This window comes from Elaeis guineensis, chromosome 4, assembly GCF_000442705.2.
Source record: "Elaeis guineensis isolate ETL-2024a chromosome 4, EG11, whole genome shotgun sequence".
In the NCBI taxonomy this organism is placed as follows: Eukaryota; Viridiplantae; Streptophyta; class Magnoliopsida; order Arecales; family Arecaceae; genus Elaeis; species Elaeis guineensis.
In genome coordinates this window covers 10,858,046-10,881,258 of record NC_025996.2, presented here as the reverse complement: position 1 = coordinate 10,881,258, position 23,213 = coordinate 10,858,046, and the positions used below count along the sequence as shown (strand labels likewise).

The 23,213-nt window shown below is 42.4% G+C and overlaps 1 protein-coding gene across 1 annotated transcript; it reads right to left on the bottom strand.

Moving 5' to 3' along the window:
* Nucleotides 1-19,055: 19,055 nt before the first annotated feature.
* LOC105043921 (subtilisin-like protease) lies at nt 19,056-21,640 on the bottom strand. The gene has a single exon (XM_010921649.3). It carries the CDS (start codon nt 21,516-21,518, stop codon nt 19,353-19,355), a length of 2,166 nt encoding a protein of 721 aa, XP_010919951.2. The 5' UTR covers nt 21,519-21,640; the 3' UTR covers nt 19,056-19,352.
* Nucleotides 21,641-23,213: the final 1,573 nt, after the last annotated feature.

The following is a 23,213-nucleotide window of genomic DNA, read 5'->3' as shown; positions in this document are numbered from 1 at the left end:
CCCAGCATGCCACACACCAAGACCAGCCCTCTCGAGTCCTTTCTTCGGACATACCAATAAGCACGCAGCAGTCCAGCCACATAGCCAAGCTTGTACCTCTATGCCCCTGCCTGGCAACACTATTGTACTGAACACAGATGACACCCTCACGTGCCCATAAGCAATCCGACCCCTCGAATCAACTGCAATGCTCATGCGCACCTCCGTGCCATAACATAGACTCTTCCCAAGAGTGCTCCGTAGCTCAACACCTCTGTGTCAACTCCAAGGCTGTGCCCCTCAAGCCAAGCATTGCTCATCCCAGATGTCTTGATCCTCAACATACCCTCGTGCCAAGACATAACCATTGTGTCACTGATCCGCAACCCACCAAGTTGCCCTTCAGTACTACACATATCAAATCCACATAGCACGACCATGCAATGCCACCACTATGCATGAGGCCCGGGCAAACCCATCTTCAATGCAGCCTAGCTAAATGACCAAGCTGACATGACCTGTAGCTCCCCCAAGCTACAGATGATCGTACACATCTGAGTCCTCTGGGGTTCAACTATCCAAGCTTTCCCCACAAACTCTTGTGCCACGATCCCGGTCTTGCATCCTTGATATGCCTTTCCATCCCTGATCATATCGCTTGACAATATTCATGGCCTGCTCGCCCATCACTGTGCATTACCATGATCCTGGGGATACATTACCGTACCACCCAACATCTGCGATCCACAGCCTACTCACATATTGAGCACTGCCACGATATCGGCATCCAAGTCTGCCCCATCAAGTAAATATCTTCGATCGGATGATAAATGCATCAAGCTGTCCTCTCCTCGGCATGACCCTCTTGGCCATCCATGATCCTTGGTCCAGCTCCAAGGCACATATTCCGACCGATATATCATAAGCTGCCTTGTTCTCCACGACCGACCGATTCTCGTGGATCCCCGCGAGACATCCCCTTGCGATGCTCACGAGACTTGCCTGTTTGGGTAGGCCACACCCTTGCCCGACTAGCCCTCTATCACCTCTTCGCTCCACTACAGAGATCAAGAATGCATAGAGTAGTCTAAGACAAACCCCTCAAGGATAAAACCTCGAGATATCCCCTTCCCACACAATGTGGCCAGCTCGTCCAACCAACATTGCTCTGAATACCTCCACATGAGATCATTCGGACGTGGCACCACCATTGCCCACACAACTGTGCCACGGCGGACCCGTCTCCTACGGGTCTGGGGGAGTCGTGTACGCGGCCAAAGCTCCGCGCCCCTCCTCAAACCAAGAGGAATCCTTGAGTATCCACATAATCATGGCGGACCACCATCATTTCAAATATCACGCATCCCGAGCCCCCCGATATCATGCCACGGTCATGCCGTTCCTTGGCGAACCATTGATCCCTCACTACACCAGCAAGGCATCCACCTAAATCTCACCCTGGGGGTTCCAAATGATCGAGTAGCATTGTAAATTTTTGTCAAGCCAAATCCTTCGCAGCACCGTGCCACGCCCATGCCGGCACCCCCTGCGACATGCCTACGGATAAGTCCCTGATAATTCTCCCCCACTCAAGCTGTCGACGTCCTCGTCGACGTCCAAGCCACTACTTGAACATCAGTCACCACAGCTAAATTTCCATTGCAGTAACTGAAAATATGGTTCCTCAAGTCAGAGACCCACGGTCTTGATGTCCTTGATCTTTTCTCCACCATTGAGAATCCATCATCCACACCATACTGACTCCTCCACAGAACCAAACTGCTACAGAATCCAACACCAACCTCTGTCTTTGTCCTCCTCCAATGGTCTTTTAACCTTCAATTACATAGCATTCCTCGGACTCTTCCAAGGCTTAACTCTCGATTGCCCCAATCTAAGAGCGGCCACTGCATTCTCTAAGCTTGCTGCAGTCCTCTGATCATCAACATAACTGAAAACTTTATGGCATTCCTCGAACTCTTTCGAGGCTTTACTCTCGACTTTCTCAATCTAAGAGCTTGCCATTGCCTCCATCAATGCAAAGATCCATTATCAGAAACACAAAATGTCACTCCTTGAACTGTGTCCAAGGTTTAACTCCTACCCACTAGTCTCGAAGTGGCCCATCACATGAGTCCCCTCTGGCAACTCACCTCCAAATGCCTGGTCTTGCAACATACCCACCTTGCAGTTTTGTGGTTATTCCGACCTTTTCCATTCAACACCAAGACTTCGGACCCTACCACACCGCACTGATGCCAAGTACTCACAAGTTGCCTCCATAATTCTGCGCTGTCCCATACCAACACAGATCCATGGCTGCTTCCAAGCAGGATCCTGATATCCGATCAAAGCCACTTTCCACTTTGCTCAAGTACCTAGACAATCCAGTCTTCACTCTGAGCATCAGTTGTCTGTCTCTACAGAACCATTTGTCCATGCTGTTTCCTGTGATCCCCAACTCGACTGTTTTTATGTCTTGACTCTGAGTCTGTAATGCCAATGCAAGGCTACCCCTCTGGCCTGCCTCACTCTTACGACTCCAGTGCATCGACACCCATTTGCCTCGACATCAGGGCCTTGTAATACCTCACAGCATGATCACCTCATGGCGAACCCAGCCAACATTAAACAACCTTCGTGCCTCATCTCCTACACCCTGACATCACATGCCTGTGTAGCAAGAAGACACCTTCAGCCAAATATCTGCCTCTAGTACCTCGGCTTACCAACGCCTTCACCTTGAGAGCAGTTCCATTAAGCCAAATGTCTGCCTCTAGTACCTCGGCTTACCAACGCCTTCACCCTGAGAGCAGTTCCATTAAGTTCAATTGATATCTCATACCATTCAAGTGCTTCAGCTTCACAATCATCCACACAAGAGATGGCTCTTTCCAATGTTCCCCATATCTTGTGCAACTGAGTCCCATGACTTTCCAAGTTCTCGTCTCAGCTTGCACTTTTAAAATGAGTGCTACATCATTCCCTGCACTATAGATAACCCAAGTACCTCAGTCTATTTGTCCAGCACTGCCTCTTTGGAAATTCTAGTCCCTCGAGATGCTCTGCCTTGCAACTTTTGCATACAGCCCAAGTGCTTTAGCATTCATGAGCACTCTTCACCCTGAATTCCTTTCTTCAGTCACGAACTGGTAGACCTTCACATTCATAGGCCTCCATCCACTAGTGCCATTGATGAGCAACCCTTTTTCATGCTGCACTGAGCACATTGTCCTGCAACATGCTCTCCCACTCTGAGTCGTTGACACCCACAACAAACTCAGACATCCAGTTCCTTTGAACTTAGACTTCAAATTCACATCGCTTTGGATACCCCTGTATCTGCAACCAAAACATGCAACTTGATACCACACGTATCAAAAGCTAACATCAAGCATAATGTCGACCATCGACTTAGCCAACCTGGCTCTGATACCACTTGTCACGGGGTGAGTGTTTTCTTACCCAAACACCCGTGCGGTGCCCCAGCATGCCACACACCAAGGCCAGCCCTCTCGAGTCCTTTCCTCGGACATACCAATAAGCACGCAGCAGTCCAGCCACATAGCCAAGCTTGTACCTCTATGCCCCTGCCTGGCAACACTATTGTACTGAACACAGATGACACCCTCACGTGCCCATAAGCAATCCGACCCCTCGAATCAACTGCAATACTCATGCGCACCTTCGTGCCATAACATAGACTCTTCCCAAGAGTGCTCCGCAGCTTAACACCTCTGTGTCAACTCTAAGGCTTTGCCCCTCAAGCCAAGCACTGCTCATCCCAGATGTCTTGATCCTCAACATACCCTCGTGCCAAGACATAACCATTGTGTCACTGATCCGCAACCCACCAAGCTGCCCTTCAGTACTACACATATCAAATCTACATAGCACGACCATGCAATGCCACCACTATGCATGAGGCCCGGGCAAATCCATCTTCAATGCAGCCTAGCTAAACGACCAAGCTGACATGACCTGTAGCTCCCCCAAGCTACAGATGATCGTACACATCTGAGTCCTCTGGGGTTCAACTATCCAAGCTTCCCCCACAAACTCTTGTGCCACGATCCCGGTCTTGCATCCTTGATATGCCTTTCCATCCCTGATCATATCGCTTGACAATATTCATGGCCTGCTCGTCCATCACTGTGCATTACCATGATCCTGGGGATACATTACCGTACCACCCAACATCTGCGATCCACAGCCTACTCACATATTGAGCACTGCCACGATATCGGCATCCAAGTCTGCCCCATCAAGTAAATATCTTCGACCGGATGATAAATGCATCAAGCTGTCCTCTCCTCGGCATGACCCTCTTGGCCATCCATGATCCTTGGTCCTGCTCCAAGGCACATATTCCGACCGATATGTCATAAGCCTGCCTTGTTCTCCACGACCGACCGGTTCCCGTGGATCCCCGCGAGACATCCCCTTGCGATGCTCACGAGACTTGCCTGTTTGGGTAGGCCACACCTTTGCCCGACTTGCCCTCTATCGCCTCTTCGCTCCACTACAGAGATCAAGAATGCATAGAGTAGTCTAGACAAACCCCTCAAGGATAAAACCTCGAGATATCCCCTTCCCACACAATGTGGCCAGCTCGTCCAACCAACATTGCCCCGAATACCTCCACATGAGATCATTCGGGCGTGGCACCACCATTGCCCACACAACTGTGCCACGGCGGACCCGTCTCCTACGGGTCTGGGGGAGTCGGGTACGCGGCCAAAGCTCCGCGCCCCTCCTCAAACCAAGAGGAATCCTTGAGTATCCACATATATCATGGCGGACCACCACCATTCCAAATATCACGCATCCCGAGCCCCCCGATATCATGCCATGGCCATGCCGCTCCTTGGCGAACCATTGATCCCTCACTACCCCAGCAAGGCATCCACCTAAATCTCATCCTCGGGTTCCAAATGATCGAGTAGCATTGCAAATTTTTTCCAAGCCAAATCCTTCGCAGCACCGTGCCACGCCCATGCTGGCACCCCCTGCGACATGCCTGCGGATAAGTCCCTGACAATATTTCCACACGCCCTGAAGGAAGGATGGGTGGGCTTAACACCACTGTCGATTACACCGATGATTTGCCCTTGGCCGTAGAAGGTGTCGACCCAGAGGCCATCCCATCTGCTCAGCCCGGCCCAGGAAAGAGGGGCTTGAGGTTGTTTGAGTCACGTGCTCCATCTCTGGGTACGCTAGCACAAGGCCTTCCATCGTTTCCATGGCTTTCACTTCCTCGGGGATCAGCAGCGAAGCCACTAATTACATGGCGGTATGCATAGACCAACCGTGGCTCCCCTGAGTCGACGGTCGTGTTGGGCAAGAAGGACTTGTACCAAGCTACTCGGTCCGTGAACCGGAGGAACTTGGGGCCCTTGGGCTTAGCCACTAATCACATGGCGGTATGCATAGACCAACCGTGGCTCCCCTGAGTCGACGGTCGTGTTGGGCAAGAAGGACTTGTACCAAGCTACTCGGTCCGCGAACCGGAGGAACTTGTTGCCGTTGGGCTTTTGTACGTGAACGATATATGTCTTCATTGCAGTAGCGTTAGCTCCGTGGTCATCGATGATGGGCAGAAGTTGGCCATGCGCCAGAGGGAGGAGTGGGAGTGGACGGAGACAAGAGGAAGGCCACAAATAAGAAGAAGGTGGGTTTCTGGATCTCCATGAGGAAGAAATTGTCAGTGCGAAAAGCAAGAGCGGACTGCTCCTTATATAAGAGATGAGCGCGGTGATGATACGACAGAACAAGTGGCAGGTTCTAAACGCTTAGCTAGAGGTATCAATCGACAACAGAGATCGGAGAATAATATTGGTGATGAAAATTTGAACTCTAACGAAAAGGCCAAGGAACCGCTTGTCTTGTTGAGAGGGCTACGATAATATGGAGGCAGGTAATAGCGGCATCAGTGCAGGGATGTCCATGTCGGAAATTATTTGTACGGCAGTCGAACAAAGATCGAATATTAGAAGGAAGAAAAATATGTTGCTGCATTATCGTCACGTCCATTGCATCTGAAGTTATGCAGATGCCGAGCAATTAACCTTGGAGACACAAGCGGAGTGATACAGCTGCATGATCTAGGGCCTAGCCTTCCTTGAAAGCAAAAAGAGAAAAAGAAAAATCCATATTTCTTGCATTTGGTGTAGACTAATCTTTATTTTGATCTTTAAATTATTTTTGTGCGCGCGCGCGCATGTTTTTAATAATATTGATAACATGGAGGCAGATTATAAGGCATCAGTTACCTCAACTTTGTCATAAATACTAAATATAGAGGAAAGTGAAAAAAAAAAAAGGGATGCAAATAAGCACTATGATTAAAAGTTCACACAATGAATTGATATTTAGCATATGATAACCAATAGAGGTGACCAACTAGAATTTAGTGTAAAAAAAAATTTCTCAAATGATTATATATTTTATAGCTAGCTCTGAAATGTGAACCATCTTGTACAATCTAGATTTGTACGCCTCAACCATATCAAGAATACAAAGTGTAGAGCAGAATACAAGGTGTAAATAAACTCTATATTAAAACAAGAGGTAGATAAGCAATTGGAGATATTGGTGCTGCATAATATTATAAACAAGTTTATGGCATGTGGCACACTATAAATGCTTAAAATGAAATGAGTCGAAATGATGTGCTCCTAGAGATATCTACAGTTCAAATGCAAAATGATGGAGATCCATCATTTTGATCAACTATTTGTGACACCAGTTTCACCTTGTTTTCCTTTTTCTAAGCAAATCCTGCTTGCTCTCTTTGTCCACACATAGCCATCCCTAACAGTTCTGTTCCGTTGTACACTATGGTTGGAAGGCTGGTAGGAAGGCTATAGTTTTTTTATGAATTAAAAAATTAAATACTACTTTACTTTTGAAGAGCTCCCTTTTAGTGTGATTAGCATTGGATAGCTCGAGCAATCTTCCACTATAGCATATAAAGGTACCGAGGGAGGCTGAGATGAGCGACAAAATGGGTCAAGAAGATGGTAGTCAGCATCAACCGCAGGAACTTCTCCACTGCTCTACTTTATTATTTCCTCAACTCCATAGGAGTCAAATGGAAGATGGCTGATGCCCTTTGGAAAATCAAGGCTCCCTCTAAAGTGAAATATTGCTAATGGTTATGCCTTTTCAGTAAGATTAACATAAGAGAAGACCAATTCCAAAAGATGGATAACTATCTAGGTGGCTCCCCCTTTTGTGATCATCCAATTGAATCCATTTCCCCTTGTTACCTCCATTTAGAATATCTTGTGTCATCATCTCCATGTTTTTCTAACTATTAATGACTTCTGGACCTGTGCACCGAGTGGAGCTGTGAATTTTTAGCTAAAAATCTGCAGCCTGCAATTTTAATATTCATTACAGCTATGGTTTGGTGCTGTTGGCATGAGAGATGTTGGGGTATACCGACCGTACCCCCTCACGCCGACTCACCATCGGGCCTATTGACCGACGTCCGACTTTGCCGATTGACGGCTGCCGTTATCGACCGAGGATACGTCGGTCGGGCAGACCTTCTTCTCTCTCTCTTGGTCGGCGGAACTATGGAGTCCGATGCCCGACTCTCGCAACGCACCCGACTGACTGTCGGAGGGGCCCCGAGTTTTCACCCGACGCCCCTCAACTAGCCGCCGACCTACAGTCGGCCGGCTCCTGCAAATGCCGTACGACTGCTGGAAACTGTCAGTCCTAACAACGGCATGCGGCACTGCCGCCTAGGGGCATTATCCCACCTAAGGCATGGGTCGACCCTAGCGATTTGACAATCCCACGGTGATTTGACAGCCTCATGACAACTCTGATAGTCCTCAGTGGGTTGACAATCCTTCGATTATCAGCATCATTAATGACGGCACCATACCGCGCTCCACTATATATATATCGGGGAAGGCAACAGTGCCGAGAGGTCCTTTCGAATCCCTTGAATCCCTCTCTCTCTCTCTCACCCTCTCTCGTTGAGTTCCTTAATTCTTGTCTACTGTTGCCTAGTCTTCTCTCTGACTTGACCGTCGGAGGGTCTCCGCCGGAGCCACCTCCGGTCAGTGCGGACTTCTTTTGCAGGCGCTCGTTCCCGGCGACCAGACGACGAGGGGATTGGCCGCAACAAGAGAAATTAACGAATCTTTCGTCATCGTTCTTCCGAAGTTACTCCGGTATCATTTAAAATCTTGCAACTATTGAATGATTGGTCGCTGCTCCGTAAACTAGAAGACTTACCAGGCTTCTGCTTGCTTTGGGGAAAGCTCGGACCCTATACGGCCACTGCAGACTCTAATTTTTCAGCCTACTGCTCTATATATCTGCTTTGCTTTGGTGAGTTCTACCGTTATTGCTTTCTCTTGCTGTTGTGGCTGTTGCTTTCTCTTGTTGTTGTGGCTGTTCGTTCCTTTTGATGGAAACGATGATGGATAAGATGGTGATGTTACAGAGCATCCAATCGCTGAAATTCAAAAGAAGAGATACTATTTCTGAGTCTCCTTCTTAGCCTCCCCCAACCCCTGTCCCTCCGCTGTGTCCTTGGATTCTGCTCTTTGGAGTCTGACTGTGGTCTTTTTGGCTTTTTCTTCTATTTGCAAATTCTGTTGTATCTTATTTTCTTTGGTTGTTGTTTCTTGCACCTCTGTACATCACTCTGCCGGTCCTATAGGTCTTATATGAATAAATTGGATGAGTAACGTGGAACTTCACATTACTTTCCTCTTTTTGTCAAAAAAAAAAAAGAAAATCAGCAACAGGAAGCCCGCACAGCCACACACCAACAGCTAGACAACACATCCAACCGTCGACTGAGATGCATCATTTTGGCTCCTTGTTGATTAGACCTCGTCATTGCCCTTTTCTCCGTCAAGAAGGAAAGGGAAAAGCAGTATTTTACTGCGAGCACAGGCAGAAGAGAGTAACGGCAGAATGGCCAATAACGTCCCACTGATGAATGCGCCACCAACATCGATCCTAAAAAATCCTTACCAGCAGCACCGGCGGTCTTTCAAGGCCAATATAATAGTCTCATCCAGCAGATGTAAGCACTTTCGGCTACAGTAAGAGAGATGCAACAAAACAGTGAATCTCGTTTTGCCCCTAAAAATCTATAGCCAGTCAGAAAAAGATCAACGGATCTACCTCTCCGTAGCCCAAGGACGAGAGCTAGTCATCTTAGCCACCCTGACAACCCATCTTGCTACAGACATAGACGATCATCTACCCCAATCTCAAGAAGGAATTCGACTCCAGGTCATCTTTCTCCTTGGTGCCGCCCAACCCGAGAGGATGATCTGGAAAGGAGGCTTCGAGAGATGCAATAATGGATCAACATGCTACAAGAGCCCCACAACGGCCAGATGATGACCTGGGATTCAACGTTGACCCACCATTCAGCCAGAGGATCATGAACGAGTCATGAACGAGCCTTTGCCACCTCGATTCAAGATGCTCCAATAGAGCCCTACGACGGAACTGCCGATCCAATGGATCATTTGGAGAACTTCAGATCTCTTATGCTCTTATAGAGGGCCAACGATGCAACTCTCTGTTGAGCTTTTCCCTCGACTTTGAGGAAGGCCGTCCATCATTGGTATTCAAATCTGCAACCTAGTACAGTGGATTCCTTCCATCAGCTAAGTCAGCTGTTCATCATGCATTTCATCAGCAGTTGCCGGCAGCATCGCAACTTGAATTTCTTGGTGAGCATAAAATAGCGAGAGAATGAGCCACTTCGGGACTACATCAACCGTTTCAATACCGCAACCTTGGAGGTGCGGAACTTAGATCAGTCCGTAGCAATGACTGCATTAAAGGCCGGACTTCTTCAAAACGACCTTTTCTTCTCACTCAATTTGAATTATCCAAGGGACTTTGCCAAAATATTGGAGCGGGCAGAGAGGTACGCTCAAATCGAGGAAGCTTGGGATCGGCAAGGGGAGAACTTCGACAATCGATCACAGCACAATACTGGGCAAAAGAAAAAGGACTATCGACGAGTGCAGCATCGATGCATGGAACCAAGGCCTCATCATTCTTGGACACCTCAGAGAAATCAACCTAGATCTCTAGCAGCACCATGCCAATCTAGGACTCCTCTACGGAGATTTCATTATTTCACTTCGCTTAATACTTTCCGAGCTCAGATACTAATGGAGATAGAGCGGCAGGAAGAGCTCCCCCAGCCAAAGAGGATACTCACTCTGGTGCAAGCAAGAAATCCAAGAAAGTATTGCAGATACCAGCAAGACCACAGACATAATATGGAGGAATGCTGGTAGCTCAGGGAGGAGATAGAGGTGCTCATCTGACATAGTCATTTTCATCACTACATTGATGAATTGCAGATCCCGACGAACCCATGTGGTGATCCTCCTCGACAAGAAGACCCCCGTAGAGACCAGCCAATAGCAGGAGATATCAGTATGATCTCTGAGGGGCAGCTTGGCCATGGTGCCTTTGAACTGAGCTGAGCTAAAAAGAAAGAGCTGAAGAAGAGGAAGATCGGTGATGAAATTATCTTCCCTGAAGCTGACCTTAAAGGAATAAAGTGTTCATATGATGATCCTGTAGTAGTGTCTTTGAACATTTCTAATTACGATGTACATCGAGTCCTAGTTGATAATGAAAGTTTAGTTAATATTTTGTTTTACGTGCATTTATTCGTATGAACTTAAATTCTGAGCTGCTGGTGAAGAGAAGTATACCTTTGATCGGGTTCTCAGATAGTACAGTCTCTGTGAAAGGAATCATCTTTCTAACCACGATAGCTGGATGAGCTCCAAAATAGGCAGTCGTCAAAGTAAATTATTTTGTAATCAAGAGTCCATTAGTATACAATGTCATCTTAGGTCGGCCTGGACTGAATATTTTTCGAGCTATTGGGTCAACCTGTCATTTGACGATGAAATTCTCCACCCCTTATAGAGTCGGTGAGCTTTGGAGAAATCAGCAACTTGCGAGAAAATGTTATATGACAACCTTATGCGAAGCATCACCTATAGAACAGTTGACAAACAAGCTTGATATACAGGACAAGCTAACTGAACAAAGAGGCCATCCGACGAAAAATCTAATTCTTGTGTCAATTGATGATGACCCAAATAAAGCGGTCAAGATCGGGTCAAATTTATGTGAAAAGGATCGTCGGCATCTCATCTCCTTTTGGTAGGCCAACGCAGATGTGTTTGCTTGGTCGATTTTTGATATGCCATGTATCAACTTGAAAGTCATAGTTCATCAACTCAATATGGATCCAAAGCATCATCTGGTCAGACAAAATAAGCGTAGCTTTGCCCCTGAGCGGCAGAAGGCCATACAAGAAGAGGTCGACAAACTTTTGAAGGCAAGGTTTGTTCGAAAAGTTTATTATCCAGAATGGTTAGCTAATATCATCCTAATTAAGAAGACTAATGGGAAGTGGTGCGCATGCATTGACTATACCAACCTGAATAAAGTCTGTTCCAAGGATAGTTATCCTCTACCTCGGATCGATCAACTGGTGGTTGCAACCTCAAGACATTAGTTCTTATCATTCATGGATGCATTCTCCAAATATAATCAGATTTTGATGGCCCCTGAGGATGAGGAGAAGACTTCATTTGTTACTGACCAAGGCCTTTTTTTGCTACAAGATCATGCTATTTGGTTTGAAGAATGCAGGTGCAACCTATTAACGGCTTGTCAATAAAGTCTTCAAGGAGCAGATTAACAGAAATATGGAAGTATACGTAGATGACATGCTTGTTAAAAGCAGAACTGCTGAGCACCACATTATTGATTTTGAGGAGATGTTCACCATGCTACGATATTTTCAAATGAAGCTTAACCCCAGCAAGTGCGTTGTTGTGGCTCGTCTCTGATGGGGTAGTTAGATCGTCGTGCTTGAGTGTCGAACGGTCAGAAGCCGGTGAAGAAAGATCGCTCGTCAGAGAGAGGGCACAGTCGTAAGAATCGAGAACGAGAGCAAGGGCTTATGGTGCATTGAATGGAAGGAGGTCAACTCGGGCCAAATAGAAAGGTCGGCCGACGGTGTTCGATAGTAGCAGAGAGACCTGGAAAAAAATCCGCACTGATGATGGCTCCAGCAAAGATCCTCCGATGCTCAAGTCAGTTCTTAGCTCAACAGATAGAGAAGTGAGTGAGACAGAGTTTCGGGCTCTAAGAATTTGAGCGTGCGTACCTTCTGGGGGTCTTCTCTTACCTTCATTTATAAAGAGAGCAGGATGAAGGATGAAAGGATGGAAATGTATTTCGATAATGTGTCATGCCCCGAATTTAGTACTCGGATCGGATATGTGACGGCCGCACACTCCTCAAGGTAAGCTTTAAAGAATATGCAAGGCCTAAATTATAAACAAATCTACAAGAATACCGAAAATATTATAAAGTTTCAATCATATTTATTAAATCAATAAATTCATCTTTATTGAATAATGTTCACAAAATTGAAATATTTACTTGGTATCAGAAAATTAACTAACTAACTAAAGACTCTATTGTTCGAAACTCCATGCCCGATCCGATCAATACTACACATCCTGTTAGTCTGAAAAAAAAGGATGTGAGCTTAACAGCCTAGTAAAAATTCTCCATACTCACACCAGCATGAATATGAAATATCTTTAACAAATATACATAACTGATAGAAAGGTAATAAGATTCATCTTCATAAATATGATAGTTGAATAATATCATCACGAGCAATTCCATTAAATATGTCACATATCATAATCAACAATTCTGATTAATAATTTAATGAGATTACTTATCATTAAATGATTAAGTCAATTATGATCCAATTAATATTATTATTTTAGCATTGAATTAGACCCGCTCATACTCTAGTCTGCGGTAGGCATATCTCCTTTTTGATTTACTTTTATATTATACATCGGCTCAATATTTTGATCTCTCAGGCAGACTGCTTTGCCTTTTTTGTGCTTCTTTTTCTACATCTGGATATTCTCTTTCATCATGAATAATATTTCAGGCGAGTAGTAGGTTCATACCACTGCTTTCCTTTTCATCAAAAATAAACAAACAAATAAATAATATTAATACAAGCCTATTTAATAGGGGTTGACAGACAACTGTAGATATCTTTCCTTTCCCTCATCTAATTCTGGTAAGCTATCAGTCCCTAAAGTTTATGTTTTTTTTTTGTTGTTTTTTTTTTTTTTTTTTTTTTTTTTTTGTGGCAGACCCTAATGTTAGTTTTTGATAACAAAAAGCTTAAATCTCTCCTTGCATCTCAAAAAAAAAAAAAAAAAAAAAAAAGAAAAAACAAAGAAAAAGGAAGAAAGAAAGAAAGAAATGCAATCATTATGGAATTCCGAACAAAATTTGATCGTGTCTATCATATACGCAGATTGTTTAGTGCTAGTTGGTAACCCGGACTTTTATACGAAGGAACGCAAGTTCTATTAGATCTGCCTGTGAAGTACCCGCGTCATCTATTTATATTGCAGCCAGAACTAGACCCATCCATGCATGTCTTGTGGGCTGAGGGCCCTCTCTGAAAGAAGCTCCAATGGCCCGGCCCTTTTCGCCCCAAGGACCAGCGATGCGGTCTTTGCCAAACCACGAACGCGTCAACGCGTTGCTGTTCACCCACACGTACATGGGGATGACGCATGTGAGCTGGAAGTGAGAAACAAGCCTGGGTGGAGAACGTCTTAGACTTATACTTTTTTTTTTTCAGATAATTAATTATCATTCTCTTAATTGACGACGCTATAATAAAATTTTTCTTTTAATCAAAACTGTAACTCCCGATCCCTACTTACCATAACCCAATAGTTTTAGCATGAGATGACTTTAAATAATATCCAAAATATCCTTTCAAACCCCAAACCCGATTAGGCAAAAAAAAAAAAAAAAAAGACAAGACGAAGAAGACTCCTAGTGGATGCTGTGCCGAAATCACATCTTCCCCACTCCAGCCCACCCTCCCCTCCCCGATGAACGCTAGTGACGTGACTGCCCCCTCCCCTCCCCGACATCGGAAACCCCTCTTCTCCTCCAGGTGACCCCGCCCGCGACGGCCCCCGTCCACTTCCCACCCGCGACAGCCCCCTTCCTCTCCTCGATGATTTGGAAGTGCTTTAGAACTCCTTCTGAAGTTGGAGCAGCAGCCTATCGAAGATATCCTGCAGCCTTCCTGTTCCAGGCATCACCACGCCTTTTCCTTGCACCAGATGAACGTCCAACTCCTTGGACGTGAAGAGGGGAGATAAGAGAGCAGGGAGGACGTGGAGAAGAAGGGAGGGGGCGGCAGCTATGATGATTGCTCGCGATGGCCTCCCCTCATCGGCCCGCAACGTGACGCCCCCCCTCCCGAATGCTCGAAACCCCTCTTTCCTGCTTGTGACGGCCCCCCTCCCCTCCCAAACAACCGCCCATGACGGTCTCCCCTTGCCATGCTCCTCGTTGTCACCAGCATCGGCCTTCATCGATCCACAGAGAGGACCATGAGCTGCAAGAAATATACCGGAAACACCCATCGATCCACGCCTCGCCCCATGAACAGTGCAAAATTTTATTTAAATAATAAAAAAGATATAATAAAAAATAAAATATATAAAAAATAATAAAATATATAAAAATAATTAAAAATATAAAAAATTAAAAAATATTTTTTAATAATAAAAAATAAAATATATAAAAAATTAAATAATATAATAAAAAATAATATAAAAATATAAAATAAAAATTTGATATATTTTGTAATCAATTTTAAAAATTAAAATATAATAAAAAATAAATTACGACTAATTTTATGATTGATTTTTTGATTAAAAAATTCAAAAATAAATAGCTACCGATTTTGTAATTGATTTTATTAATAAAAAAATATTTTAATAAAATTAGCGATCGATATTACAATCGATAAATTAATTAAAAAATTAAAAATAATTATTGATCAATTTTATGGTCAATTTTATTAATAAAAAATTTAAAAATAATTAGCAACTATTTTTATGATCAATTTATTAAAAAATATTTTAATAAATTTATTTAAAAAAATTAAATTAATATCGCATACAGTTAAATAAATTCTACACATAGTTAATTTAACATTGCACACAGTTAAGTTAATATTATATATAGTTAAATTAATATAGTATACTGTTAAATTAATATGGCACACCGTTAACTAAACATAGCACACAGTTAATTTAAAACTACACATAGTTAATTTAACACTGTACATAGTTAAATAAACCATGCATACAGTTAATTTTATACTACACATAGTTAATTTAATACTATACACAGTTAAATGAATCCTGCATACAGTTAAATTAATATCGGATATAGTTAATTTAATACTATACATAATTAATTTAATATTGTATATAGTTAATTTAATACTGCACACAGTTAAATAGACCATGCACATGGTTAAGTTAATATTATACACAGTTAATTTAATATTGCATATAGTTAAATTAATATCATACATAGTTAATTTCACACTGCACATAGTTAACTAAATATGATATACAGTTAAATGAATCTTGTACATAAGTAATTTAACACTGTACATAGTTAAATTAATCTTGTACACAGTTAATTTAACACTACACACAGTTGAATGAACTCTACACACAATTAATTTAATATCATACACAATTAATTTAACATTACACATAGTTAATTTAACACTGTACATAGTTAAATAAATTTTGTACAAGTTAATTTAATACTGTATATAGTTAATTTAACATTGCACACAGTTAAATGAACCCTACATACAGTTAAGTTAACATTACACACAGTTAATTTAATATTACACACAGTTAAATTAATATCGTATACATTAATTTAACACTGTACACAGTTAATTTAACACTGCACACAGTTAACTAAACATGGTATACAGTTAAATTAACACTGCACACAGTTAAATTAATACTGTACATAGTTAAATAAATACTGCACACAGTTAATTTAATACTACATATAGTTAAATGAATACTACATACAGTAAAATGAATTCTGCATATAGTTAATTTAACATTGCACACAGTTAAATAAATCCTGCACAATCCTGCATACAATTAATTTAACACTACACATAGTTAAATAAATCTTGTACAAAGTTAAATGAATATTACACACAGTTAATTTAACACTGTATACAGTTAACTAAATATAGTACATAATTAAATTAACACGGTACACAGCTAATTAAATATGATACATAGTTAACTAAACATGACATACAGTTAATTTAATACTACACATAGTTAATTTAACACTATACACAGCTAAATGAATCCAGCATATAGTTAATTTAATACTACAGACAGTGAAATGAACACTGCACATAGTTAATTTAATACTGTATATAGTTAAATAAACCCTACACATAGTTAAGTTAATATTGCAAACGGTTAATTTAACATTGCACACAGTTAAATTAATATCGCATATAGTTAATTTAATATTGCACGAGCTAATTTAACACTGTACACAGTTAACTATACTGTATTTAATTAACTATGTACATTATTCATTTAACTGTGTATCATATTAATTTAACTGTGTATTATGTTATTATTATTTTATGAATAATAAAATATTATTACATGATTAATAAAAAAATATTATTATTTGATTAATAATAAGTTATTATAATTTGATTAATAAAAATATTATGTTATTATTATTGAACTATAATTTTAAAAATATTATTTTTATTATTTTTAAAAAATAATTTATTATTATTTTTAAAAAATAAATTTTATTTATTATTGAAATCATCAAGAGAGCAAACTTAAATTTTGGCACTGGAGGGGGGTTGTGGGTCTTTGGCATAAAGCCATGGGAGCAGACTCAAACTCGTTATGGACTGAAGTTCCTGATGTACTTATGCTCTTCTATGTGGTTTCAACTCCTCACCAAATTGACTAAACAAGAATTAGTATAATTATAGTCAAAAATATTAATTTTAAAAAATAATTTTAAAAATATAGGCCACCGCTTCCCAGTGCCCCCGCATATTTTTCAAATTTTTTTTAAAAAAAATATTTTATCATTAGTTTAAAAATCTAATTACTTTCATTACAAAAAATAATTTATTTTTAAATATTTTTAAATATTTTATTTTATTTTATTATATCATTTTATTTTTAATTATATTAAAAATTATTTTTAGAAAGAATTATTTTTAAAAACTATTTTTAGAAAGAATTATTTATTAATAAATTATTAATTTTAAAAATATAAATAAAAAAATATAAATATATAAAATATTTTTTTGAAAGGGCAACTCACTAGAAATATTTTAAAAATATAAATAAATAAATAAATAAATTATTATTATTATTGTTTAATATTTATTTTTATTTATTTTTATTTTTTTATTTTTTTCCTATCTTCTCCTTCCCCTGCACGCCACAAACTCCCCCCTCCTCCCCCGACAGCCCCGGGCTCCTTTGTGTATGCCACCCCCCGTCGCACCTCCGACACCGCACCACGACTCCCCTGGGCCCCCCACTCTACCCCCTGGCCACTCACACCGCCTGCCGGCTGCCTGCGCTACCCTTGGCAACCCGCACCACCCCTCGACCGCCTGCGCTGCCCTCTGGCCACCCGCACCACCCCCCGGTTGCTGCTCCGCATCTCCGATACTGCACCGTAGCCCCAAGACTGGTCGCACTGCCTCCGGCCACCCCCTCCGTTCACCTTCTCTATTCGTCCAAAAAAAAAAGGAACATGAAATCGCTGTTGAGAAATTAAAACTGAAAAAAAAAGAGGAAAGGCCAACGCAGGCGATTGCCGGGGATGAGAGGGGGGGTCGTCGCAGGCGATTGTCGAGGAGAAAAAGAGAAGGTTCAGGCATCGGGGAGGGTCTCACGGAGGACTTAAAATTAAATTTCTATTTCTGATGGATCGGGAGTTATAGTTTTGATTAACAGGGTTTAAAAATTGAAGTCCGGTCCACAAATGGACCGGACATTAAAATCCCTTTTTTTTTTTTTAATGATGATAAAGGAGGCCAGATTTAGACTTACGTGTCGCAGACCATTGTGGTAGTGATATACATAGGAGTTTATCCAAAACAGTCAAAATACAAAATGAGTATGTTAATGGGATTCTCGAAATGAGGATGGCATTGCTACCACATCAGCAGATTTCGTGGAAAAGCTAGACTGCATAAAACAGGCAAGAACTGCCATTATCATAAGCACTATTATGATAGCATCATTATATAGCATATAGGCTAGGAGACCTGGTACTTCTCACAAGCAGATGATGAGCATCGACAGTAACAAGTGCCATTAATAATAGAGATCAAGTTCAAGTGATTTCATAGTTGCAGCGCTTTCATCAAAAAAAAATAGTTACAGGGCTTAATAATGCTGAGGCAGATCATGATGGTTTCAATCATGGGGAAGCCCATGTGGAAGAAGAAGGCAATAATGCTCCATCAGATATCATTCATGGCAATTCATGTCATGTAGCATTATAGCCTATAGGAATGCTATTTCTCATAAAAATGTTATAAGCATGCTAGACATAAGAAAGATAGATGCCATAGATCACCATCGAGCATTATCTCGGACGGTATTATCTCTCGCCTCCTAGACAAGAGGACGGTGAGTTCTATTCCTCTTGTCAGCCCTTCGTATTTTTCAGGCCTTCAGCTCCCTATTGCCCAGATAAAATGTCCTGGTCCTGGAAGCCTAGGTTAAAGCATAGTTGGGGTAGGGGTGGGGCGGGATGGGGTCAGGGTGGGGTGGCTCTGGCTTCCCCTGCTTTGGGGGAAAAATGTTCAGCTAGAAAAACTTCAAACGTTCAACTAAGGCGGTATATTCTCTGAATTAGACTAAGATATTATAAAGTGAGTCGGTGATCAATGTAGCATGCTAAGGCCCTAGTCTTTGCAATTATAATCCAATCAAATTTCATATGATTTCGCATGAAAAGGTTGGAAAGGCAAGCTTGTTATTTCAGGCCAAAAAGGACCACATATGCTCGTGAAAATAGCAATAGTAACATATATATGTGAAAAATCGAGATAATATCATCAAAACCACTTTCTATTAGACAATGATGCTATCAACATATGAAAGTGAAGGAAAGTATTTCAGAGGAAAGGTCTTTGATGATCATAAAATTGAGGTAATCTTCCTTTAGGATGAAACATAATTCAGAAGACATCTCAAGGTTCACAAGATTGTAAATTATGACATCACTATCATTTTATTTTAAGAAGGAAGCGCGCTGGAACTTCTGCTATTTATGACTCATGAATAGCAGAACTCATGAATCATGAGGCTTAGAAACCATGAAAAAAAGAAAACATGCATGAAGAAACTAGAAGGGTTGCTAGTTATGTTGTTCTAGGTAAACGTGACAGCGATGGGACTTCTCACATAGTACTTTCCAGATGCCCAGGCGAGATGCCCTTCCGAAACTTGGCCTGCGACTGGAGTGGTGCCTCCCATGGGGGTCAGAGTGACGTTATAGCTTTTCTTTTCATCAACCTGAGAAAATCGAAGAGTGTTAGGAGACACATCAACTCTTACCCCTTCTGGCTCTTCAAATTGGACCCTGTAGACAGTATTGGCATCTCCCACGTTTGTGACCGTCCGTTTGATAGTCTTTGTAGTTGAATTCAAACTCAGATATACTGCAATCGAAGGATAGTTCAATTGTTCTGCACTGATTGCACGCACTTGAGAGCAGTTTACCGCTCCTCGAACTATAGCTGTGACTTGTCTATCAGTGAATCCGCTGCCACAAAGGTAGCGAATGTAATCATGGGGCCGGATATCATAGATGAGACCAGGATCATTGGCTGCCACCGGATCAACATGTCCTGAGCCCATGGCAAAGACGCTGGCAGTGCCATTGTACTGATCAGTGATGGGATTGCCATCGCGGTCCTTCGTGTATGCAGTTGTCATGATTGCCGACTTGATCGCAGCAACCGACCAATTCGGGTGATTGTTCCTGAGCAGCGCCACGACACCAGAGACATGAGGTGTGGCCATCGAAGTGCCGCTAACAAATTTGAAAGTCCTGGAAGAATTCGTTCGATTTTGCCCGACCTCAAATGGCCAAGCGGCTAATATATTGACGCCGGGCGCGATGACATCTGGCTTGATGATGTTGCCGTTCCTGAGACTGGGGCCTCTAGAGGAGAAGTAGGCTACTGCAGGTGTTGGATGGACGCCAAACTGGGTGCCGTTGAAGGTAATGGCCGCGGTAGCGTTCTGCGTCGTTTCGACATAGTCTACAATCTGTTGTGCATCGGCGTCGCTAACATGTGCAACTGGGAGGACATGAGGATCAGCAAACGTGGTGTTTCCCATAAAGTATAGGTTCGAGAGTATCATGCCGGCCCCTCCCGCTGCCTTGACAATCTTGCCCTTTTCGACATCATCAATATTTCCCCGGGCACAAAGCACGATCTTCCCACTAACATTAAAGGAATCCAAGGAGCCGTTCAGGCAGAAGAAGGCATCTGTTGTTCCCAGTGCACCCGGATGCACCAGTGGCAGCTGTGTCGAATTGGATGGGCTAGGCTGGTAGGCAGATTCTCCGTAGAATTCCATCCCATTTCCAAGCTTCACAATCGCCCTTATCCGTCTATCCATAGTGCTTGCTCCGACTGTTAGAATCCATGGCGCATCATTGCCTATAAGGCTATTGAACGGCCCTTCATTTGCTGCGGCGGCACAGGGAAAGATTCCCTTTGTGATCGCTGCATAAGATGCCATGGCAATGCTGCTCTTGTAGAGGCTTATATTGGTTGCGCCGAGGGACATCGACAGGACGTCGACATGATCACGGATAGCTTGGTCTATGCCTTTCAAAATATCACTGTCGGTGCCTGTGGATGGTCGTCCTGGCCTGTTGAATAGCACTTTGTAGATTGCTAGGTGAGCTTGAGGTGCCGTGCCAGATGCTGTGCCCCTGGCTTGGCCAAGAACCTCGGCATCATCGACGAATCTCCCCGCGGCAGTGCTAGCCGTGTGAGTACCATGGCCATCTCTGTCTCTTGGGTTGGGATTCAGACGACGCCTGAAAGCCATGGCGCCGATGAGCTTGTTGTTACAAATCGGCGGGCCCCAGTAACAACTGCCCCTCCACTTTGGTGGTGGCGGCGGCATATTCCCGCGCTCCCCGAAGGAAGGATGAGTGGGCTTAACACCGGTGTCGATTACACCGATGATTTGCCCTTGGCCGTAGAAGGTGTCGACCCAGAGGCCATCCCATCGGCTGAGCCCCAGGAAATCGGGACTCGAGGTTGTTTGAGCTACGTGCTCCATCTCTGGGTACGCTTGAACGAAGCCTTCCATTGTTTCCATGACCTGCACTTCCTTGGGGGTCAGCATGGCAGCGAAGCCACTAATCACGTGGCGGTATGCATAGATTAACCGTGGCTCCCCGGAGTCGAGGGTCGTGTTTGGCAAGAAAGACTTGTACCAAGCTACTCGGTCCCTGAACCCGAGGAACTTGGTGCCCTTGGGCTTTTGTACGTGAACGATATAGGTCCTCATTGTGGTAGCATTGGCTCCGTGGTCATCGACAATGGGCAGAAGTTGGCCATGCACCAAAAGAAGAGTTGGAGTGGATAGAGACAAGAGGGAGGCCACAAACAAGAAGAAGATGGGCTTCTGCATGTCCATGAGGAACAAATTGTCAGTGCGAAAAGCAAGAGAGGGCTGCTCCTTATACAAGAGATGAGAGCAGTGATGGTAAGACAGAACAATTGGCACGTTCTAAACGCCTAGCCAGGCGTATCAATCGATCATAGAGTTCTGAAAATAATATTGGTAATAAAAAAATTGAACCCTTGACGGAAAAAGGCCAGGAACCGCTTGTTAAAAGGGCTACGATAACATGGAGGCAGGTTGTAAAGGCATCAGCACAGCGTTTTCCGTGTAGGAAATAATTGGCACGGCAGTCAGAAAAACGATTTTTTTTTTTTTTTATAAAACAAGGAAGATTGGATGGAAGAAAACCAATAATGGTGCATTATCGTCACGTTCATGGCATGTGAAGTCATGCAGATGCCAAGAAATTAAGCAGGCATTATGTAGGCTCGCTTGTGATGCAGGGGCATTATATAGGCTTCCTTTTCCTTCGAAGCAAGAAAAAAAAAAACATACTAACTTTTTGCATTTGGTGTGTATTACCGTTCGGATTGATCTTTTAATTATTTCTGCATGCATGTGCATGTTTTTAGTAATATTGATAATATGGAGGCAGATCAAAAAGCATCAGTTAACCTATACTAAATACAGATAAAAGCAAAAAAAAAAAAAAAAAATGTAAAAAAGCACTATCACTAGAAGTTCATACAATAAATTGATATTTAGCATATAATAACCAATACTAATGATCAAATAAAATTTAACTTAAACAATAATTTTGTCATTAATTCTTTTGATTATATATTTTATAAAAAACTCTGAGATGTAAATCATCTTGTACAATCTAGATTTGTACTCCTCAACCATGCATATCAACAATGCAAAGTTTAGAGCAAAGCACAAATTGTAGATAAACAACTCATAAAAACGAGAGGCAGACAAAGGAATTAGGGACATTGGGGCTGCATGATAAGCAAGGGCTTGGCATGTCGCACTCTATAAATGCATAAAATGAAATGAATCGAAATGACCATCTCCTAGAGTTCTGTAAGTTTTTGAGCGAATGCAAAATGATGAAGATCCATGTTTTGCCCAATTATTTATGATGCCATATCTTCGCCATGCTTTCCTTTATCTAAGCAAAACCGGCCTGGTCTTTTTGTCCATATACAGCCATTCCTAGCTACATATGTTCACGCTATGGTTGGAAGACTAGTTTTTATATGAATAGAAAATAAAATAAAGGCCAATTTTAAATATTAGTTTACTTTTGAAGAAGACTCTTTTGGTGCGATTAGGATTGGATGCCAAGCTCTGGGAATCATTCCACTCTAGCAATATAGGTACCGGTCTGGTAAGTTGAGATGAGAGGGATAATTTTTTTTTTTTTTATGCACTACATATAATACAATAAAATTGACCTGGAGTGCACCATCCAATCACATTGGAGCACGTAGCATATTTAATGTGGACCAGACATTTAATGTCATTCAACTTTTTTCTTTAATTTTCAATAATGAAAATATCCTTCCCTTCATAGAATAAAGAAAGAACAGTATTATTATCTCCTGATATCGTGTATGACTTTTGGTGAATATA

Bases quoted from the DNA above. Each gene is read 5' to 3' on its own strand.
- LOC105043921 (XM_010921649.3), bottom strand. From the start codon at position 21,518: ATGAGGACCTATATCGTTCACGTACAAAAGCCCAAGGGCACCAAGTTC.